The sequence below is a fragment of the Corella eumyota genome, chromosome 1, assembly GCF_963082875.1.
Source record: "Corella eumyota chromosome 1, kaCorEumy4.1, whole genome shotgun sequence".
Lineage (NCBI taxonomy): Eukaryota > Metazoa > Chordata > Ascidiacea > Phlebobranchia > Corellidae > Corella > Corella eumyota.
Window position 1 is genome coordinate 11445424 of NC_137490.1, and position 7775 is coordinate 11453198.

The 7775-nt window shown below is 29.2% G+C and overlaps 2 protein-coding genes across 3 annotated transcripts in view; one reads left to right on the forward strand and one right to left on the reverse strand.

Annotated features, from left to right (window-relative positions):
• Positions 1-4556, forward strand: part of LOC145755761 (dynein axonemal heavy chain 1-like) — a 34629-nt gene extending 30073 nt beyond the window's left edge. The window contains exons 72-78 of one of the 2 annotated variants that reach the window (XM_082572011.1): positions 64-240; positions 667-837; positions 1104-1234; positions 1460-1604; positions 1784-1990; positions 2505-2680; positions 3735-4556. In XM_082572011.1, coding sequence (XP_082428137.1) covers positions 64-240; positions 667-837; positions 1104-1234; positions 1460-1604; positions 1784-1990; positions 2505-2680; positions 3735-3915 — 1188 coding nt within the window. In that variant the 3' untranslated portion in view covers positions 3916-4556. Of the gene's footprint in view, positions 1-63; positions 241-666; positions 838-1103; positions 1235-1459; positions 1605-1783; positions 1991-2462; positions 2681-3734 lie in introns of those variants that run through there. The other variant, XM_082572018.1, reaches the window with a different exon arrangement.
• LOC145755779 (uncharacterized) lies at positions 4425-7033 on the reverse strand. Its single transcript, XM_082572027.1, has one exon. The coding sequence runs from the start codon at positions 6817-6819 to the stop codon at positions 5107-5109; it is 1713 nt and encodes a 570-aa protein (XP_082428153.1). The 5' UTR covers positions 6820-7033; the 3' UTR covers positions 4425-5106.
• Positions 7034-7775: the final 742 nt, after the last annotated feature.

A 7775-nucleotide genomic window follows, 5' to 3' on the forward strand; every position in this document is an offset into this window, starting at 1 on the left:
CTAAGGTTTGTCTTTGTGTATCTTGATTGAGTTTTCAAAACAGAACTTGTTTTAAATTTTTAGTGTCTTACCTACACGGCGGGCCACATTAATTATGGAGGTCGAGTAACTGATGATTGGGATAGAAGATGTATGATGAATGTTTTATCTGATTTCTATAGTTTTGATGTTTTGAAACCTGATCATAAGTTTTCTGAGAGTGGGTTGTATAAAGAGATTGACACAGACTGTGATAACAATGTGAGTAATTATTTAATATTTTTAAATATTATGGTGTGATTATAAGCACACTCTTACCACGTTATCTTATATTTATGTTTAAATTGCTTATTTCATAATTGTTATGTTATATATTATAATATTATATTGTATAAACTGTTTTTATTTACAATTATTTTTACTATGAAAATCCATTCCAATATGTTTTTTATTCACTTAAGGCTGAAAAAGTCATATGTAAAAACAATGATAATGTTTCCAACATTTTAATAAAAATGTTTTAACAAAAGTCACTACTTTTGTTTTACAACAAGCTTATAATAATATCCAAATATAAATTATTTGATACATTTAATTGTCGTAAAAAAATAAATTTAGTTAAAAAAGTTAAAAAATAAGTGTTATATACAATTTAATAAATCATATTGAATGCATTAATTTTTTTAGAGTTACATTCAATATATTCGAACCTTGCCCATCAATGATACACCTGAAATATTCAGCATGCACAATAATGCTAACATCACTTTTGCACAAAATGAGTCTTCCTCCACTCTTTCCTCCCTAATCCACTTGCAACCAAAGACATCATCTGCTTCTGGAAGATCTAGTGAAGATGTAAGTTCAAAAATAATTTTCTTAGCAATTTTATTTAACTTTTTATAATATTGTAATGCAAATTTAAGTGATATTTTTATCTAATATAACTATAAACAAGGCCAAATTTTAATTTTTAAATAAAAAAAAATTTTTTTTTGTTAATATTTTTAATACATATTAGTATTAAACAATAGAAAATAAGTTACAATTTTTATCTCATCTTAACTAATTCTTTGGCCATTTTTTAGTTTATTTAACATCTTAAATTGTTTTAATTGATTCAGACGGTTGAGGAAGTTGCAAAAGGAATATTATCCCAGGTACCCCCACCTGTTGATATTGAAGCTGTGATGAAAAAATATCCTGTCATGTATGAGGAATCTATGAACACTGTGTTAATACAGGAAGTTATCAGGTTTGACCTATTAATTCTTTATTATAAACACAACTGAAAGCTCTATATATTTATATTACTATATAATGTGTTTTTATATTTTTATTCTTATATTGCCTTATCCTATTTATCCGTATATTAACTTTTTATATTTCGATGTTTAAATAGAAATTCTATAATTTTGATGTTTTAATTATTCAATGAATGTTAATATGTCACTTTTTATTGTTTTGGCCTGCATTTTAGATATAACCGCTTATTGAACACCATTATTTCATCATCTAAAGATTTGTTAAAGGCCATAAAGGGACTGGTTGTAATGTCAGAGTCATTGGAAAAGATGTTTAATAGTTTGTACATTAACGAAGTTCCTACTATGTGGGCTGGAAAGGTAAACAGCTTAAATTCTTTTTATAAACATTTAAAAATAAGGACTTATAAATTTACAATGTCTTTCAAATTGGGCATTAAATCCTATTTTATATAGAATGTTTTTTTTACCAATGCTTAAAATTGTTCTTAAAAAAAACTTGTAAAAAAGAAATAAAAAACAATCTTTATATTATTTAGGCATACCCATCACTTAAACCTCTAGCATCTTGGATCGAAGACTTATTAGCTCGTATGCAGTTTGTTCAACATTGGATTGATCATGGCGTGCCGGTCGTGTTTTGGATTTCTGGATTTTTCTTCCCCCAAGCTTTCTTGACCGGTACATTGCAGAATTATGCAAGAAAAGAAGTCATTTCTATCGACACCATCACTTTTGGATTTACTGTAAGTTTGTAATTATAATTTAGTTTCAGAGATTTGGATATATTTTTATTAGTTAATAATGGGTTTGTAATGTTACTAATATTAGTTACAAAGCCTAACTTTTAAAAAAATATAGAAAATTTCTTAATTAAAAGAAAAACTTTTAAAAAAATTTAGCAAATTTTTTAATTAAAAAAAAAAAATTACTTTTTACTACTAAAAAAATAAACTGTTTGATGAAAAGATGTTATTTATTCACAACACAATTAGTCTATTGCCTGTCTTGCTGGCTGCACCATTTACTTTTACAATGAGGTTACAATTAAAATTGTTCTTTGTATGTTACTCACGCACCGCATAAAGCAGTTTTTTAAAGGTCTACAATTTAAATATACATGTACATATACAAATACTTCATCCACTAAGCTATATTACATATATATTTCCACAATTTAAATTCTATTTTTTAAACAAATGCAACTAAATTGTTTAGCCAAGGACAAACTATTCACCAATATAATAACGTAATTATCAGGTGATGAAGGGAAATTATGAGGACATTAAAGAACGCCCTGTTGATGGTTGTTACATCAGGGGGTTATATGTAGAGGGTGCAAGATGGGATCATGAAAGTGGATTATTGGGTGAATCTAGACCAAAGGAGCTGTACACTGACATGGCCCCAATGTGGCTTGTTCCTGTTGGAAATAGGTGAGATTTTATAAAGTTTATCTTAAGTCATTATTAGATTTAAACCAAGTTATATTAGGTTATTATTTCATTTCTAATAAGCTAGAAATTATCCTTAAAAAAGCATATTCACATGTTATATCATATTTATTTTACAATTCACATTTTACATACTTTATTACAAAATTGTAGTTTTATTATTTAAGAATTTTGATGATAACCCACAAATGCTATGATTATTTTATTAAGTAGTGCTGCCATGTAGCTGTTTAAAGTTATGTGTTAGGTGAAATGGGAGGCCTCCCAATGCCGTGGGAGGCCAACCCTTAGCTACTTTATCTGATTTTTAGAATTCACTTAACAAGTTTAGAGTTTATTAACACAGCTTAGTTAAGAGTTAAATTTTTAGTGTTTAATTTTTTTATTGTATGAAAAATTAGGTTCTGTGACTGCATAATACCTGGTAATTGTACTTTTAGTTTGTAGTATTTTAACTTAGCAGTAAATAAATAAAGTGGTTTATAAGAGTTTGTAGTTGTTCTGTGTTTTGCGAGGTTAGTTAAAAAAAAGAAAACTTTAGTCACCTTTAGTAGAATATATGTTTAACTTATTCATTCGTAATTATAACTATAATTTGATAAGAACTTGTAGTTGGTTTGATTTATCAATAATTAAAAACATGCATAGATTTGCTAAATACGCCAAATCCGAAACTGTATTATTTATTTAACGGTAAAAATCTGCACATAATACATAGGCCTATAGGTTATTAGAGTACATGCAGTTTTACCGTTGTACAGTGCAGTTTTGGTCATTTAGTTAATTCAGTTTTTTATGTAAAAATTTTTAGTTAAAAAATATTTTTGTCTGTAATTTTTTTGGGGGTTTTTGTAATTATTTTATATGGTGTGTTGTTGGGACTTGTTTTAAGCTATTCGTAGGCACCAAACTAAAGAAAGAATAGTGTGACATTGGTGCGGCTTAAACAAAAATCTTTTAGCTAGTAGTCTAGAGCCAAAATTGGCATACCACGCTATAAAACTTTGCCTCAAAATTTTTTTTTTTTCTTTTTAAGAACTGTACCTACTACTGGTATCTATTTGTGCCCAATTTACAAAACCCTCACAAGAGCTGGCACCCTATCTACAACTGGTCACTCTACCAACTATGTTATCGCTGTTGAAGTTCCAACAAACAAAAGTCAAAAGCATTGGGTTAAGAGAGGAGTGGCTATGATTTGTGCCCTTGATTATTAGTTCCTATACTGACACTGTTATTTTTGTGTGTTCTCGATTTTATGTATTTAAGCTTTATTTTATGTATTTAGTTTTTAAAAATTTGTTTTAAGTTTTTGTTTTTCTAGCGTTTATAAACTATATATTTTTTGTAGCAACTCAGTGTATTTTTTATATTGATGCTGGCTTATTTATTAAATAGTCTTTTTTTAGATAAGATCAGAAAAGAAATGTATTAAAATTAGCGAATAAACACAGGTTTTGCTAATATTTTGCCTTGTTTGTAAATTTCAGGTAGGAAAAAATTTATTGTTCGTTTTTGTTTAAATTAGCAAATTAGGTATTTGCTTTAAAAATGTATATTAATATTTGTTTCTTGTGTACGTAGCAAGTAATTTGCCTAAGGCAGATTACAAATTAGATACAAAACCGCTTAAGAAAAATTAAAAACAGCCTACATGATTATAATACTTCCTTGTTTAACTCATATATTTCTAAAAGTAATGCCTACATATATTAAATACAACACAGCATTGTTTTTTTTATTTATTGTTAGTATAACATAAATGTGTAAGATTCTGTTAAAAATACTGCAAAATAATATATAAATATAAACTATATCTGCATACATTTATAATAAATGGTGTAATTATTTAATTGTAACTGGAACAATGTATATTTAAAAATAAAACTAAAAACTTTAAATAAAACAAAATCCAAGAAAGTACCGCAAATAAAATTTTAAATTGGTAAACAAACAAAAATATTTAAATTGCAGCCACCAAAAATTTAATACAATTCAATTACATCTCCATTATAGGCAATATACTTAAAATTTAATGCATTAGTAAGTAACATTATACAAAATCTCTTTTAAACGTATATTCTAAGAATGTTAAATTGAAAGCTGTTAATATATACAAAATATAAGACACTAGATTGGTACAGAAACTTTTTTTATGTTGCAAATAAAAATACACACTTTTCGTTGTTGCATAAAATATAAATAACAAAATATTAATACTAATAAAAAAATAAATTGTGCAATTTTTAGTACCCTACTAACTAAATACATTGATTTTGGAAAAAAAATGACAAAGTCTAGTATTGAAAATGTTGTTGAGAGATATACATTCATCTGTTGCTGGGAGCTATGTGTTTTTGCAATATAAAATTATGCTAAAAAAAAAGTAAGTCATTTATTCGATGCCCCTAATCTTTAGTAACAAATTTGCATTTCCACATAGTTATCGGGTGAGCAACATGCTGACTGGTTTCACCATCCAACTTACCCCCTACAAGTACCAAATAATTATCTATAAGACCCCCTGTCGATACTTTAAGATTGGCACAGTCATTTTCAATATTTTCTAAATTTTGTAAAATTTTTGAATTTTGGTAAAACGAGTTTTCTTTAGCAGGTAATTCATCATAAGACTCAATAACAAAATCATTTTTATTGCTGTTAATTGTTTGAGGTGTTTCTATGAATGATGTTGTTTCATATTTTACAAACTGTTTTTTATCATAAGGGCGCCATAACTTTTCCGTTGAGTTTAAATTGTATGAATAATGATTGACAGTTTCTAAGTTGTGAAGACTGCTTTGGGATGAGTTAATATTAAACAGTGGGTTTGTGTATGAATAAATTGAACTTTTAGTCATGCTTGAAGATCTGGCTTTGCCAAGCAATTGTGTTTTGTCATTGTTCAGTTCGAATGTTCTATTTAAACTTCCATTTTCACCAGAATTTGATCTTTTTTTTTCCTTATGGAATAAATTGTCAATTTTCCCACTTGAAAAGTTTTCTTGTGGTTGCACTTCAGATACTTGAATTATATTATCTGAATTTTTGCTATTGTTTATTTGGGAATTATTTGTCACGCCACTTAAATTAGCAGAATTTCGGTTTGACTTTTTATGAAAAGGAGCAACTGAAATATTATTTTTACCATCCTCTAATTCAATTAAATTGTTAAAACTATAATTGGGTAAAGTAACGAGGCAATGACTGGAAGACAAAGAAGGGTGAACATCATTTAAAAAATGGCAAGTGTGCCAGACCTGAGTTGTTTTCCAGGAGACTTTTATTCTCCACAATTTTGAATCGATTTGACCATCTTCTTTATTACCACCATAGACAAAAATGTGATTTCCAACTAAACACATGGCGTGCCCAAATATTTGCTGTGGTGCATTTCTCGTTCGTAACAACGTCCAAACCTCATTGGTGAAATTCCAGTTCCATGCCTCAATTTGATTTTTGTCAGAAACACCCATTAATCCCCCTGTTACCCACATGGTGTCACCATAGACAATGGCAGAATGCTTATAGCGGCCTGATGGAACTACGTTACCAGTCATAGCAGATTTTTTCTGGCTCCATGAATCGTTTTTAAAATTGTAAGCCCACATTTCTTGGCTTGGACCTTTTAAGTCAATATAACCCCCATAAATAAACATTTGTTTTCTATACAATACTGCTACATGCTCTCTTCTACCACATGGAGAGCTACAGTTATTGGATGGTGTTGCTTTTTTTGACCACAAGTTAAACTTGGGGCTAAATATCCATAGTGGTGTTTCCTCTGCGCATGAAAACGACATCTCACCCCCAAAAATATACAATTTTTCGTTATGTTCTATAATCGTATGACCTTCAAGAGGTGGAGGTTTATCTCCAGTTGCACATACTTCACTCCAAGTCTCCGACACAATATTATACCGCCAGAAATCATTCTCTGTTCCATTTAAACTTCTGCCTCCATAGAGATACAAAAAGCCTTGGTGAAGGCACACAGTGTGTCTGTTTCTTTGTGCTGGCCCATCATTTTCACAGGTTATGGGATTCCATGAACAAGGTATGGACAGTTGAAACGGGTTGTTTAATTCTGGCTGTAAGCAACCAAAATTAAGTATCCGCATACCTTAAAAATCTAATTGTATAAGTATAAAAATTTAATTTAAATTGTTAACCGTAACCGTTTTGTTTTACAAGCCCTCTTGGCAGTCTGGCTATGCTTCACTATTTTTAGAACAAACCTAGTAACAGACTACAAGGTTTAACGACTAAACATACATGGGACATACTAATTTATACCCATCTTACACTAACAACAATACAGAAAAATTTCCATTTGGTCACGTTTAAAGTCCAAGGGTGTTGCCCCTAAAAACGAAACATTAGTTTACCGTAGTCATGAGATTAGGTCATATGTTATGACGATGTTCACTCATGTGTATCCTGTCAGGTGTGGTTTGTTTGTAATGTGCCAGCTGATTAATGCTTAAAGTATTCTCGTAGTGGTTAACATAAATCTATAACAAGGTGCTTAGGGGTAATATTGTGGATTTTTAACCGTTGATAAGGCTTTAGACATTAACATTTTTATTAACACTTGTCTCGACCACACCGAACTTATTTAAGGCGGGCTATAAGTAGCTGTTCTTAGCGTGTTATACGGTTACCCAAACAATTAGGCATAGTTTTATTGCTGTCTTAAAATTTTATTACTGACATGTTTTCTTTGCTGTAACAAACATGTTATATTCGTGCTCTGGCATAAATAACAGCCCCTTAACTTGTATCCTTCCTATGGACTGAAATCCGTTAAATGTTTTGAAACATGTTTCCTTAACTTAATCTTCCTTTACTTAATTTAAGTACTTGATATCTCGAGCAGAACACTAGCACAAGCGTTACGTTCCAATAATTTAAATAAATGAAAAGTTAATTTCCATATATCAATTTGATTTTTTGGGCAAGTATAAATTGCATAACTTAATAATGTTGTTACAAAATATATCAATAAGTCATCATAAAAATATTAAACAACAATGTTTTTGATTGATTGTAACTGTTTGATATCAAAAATATAAAT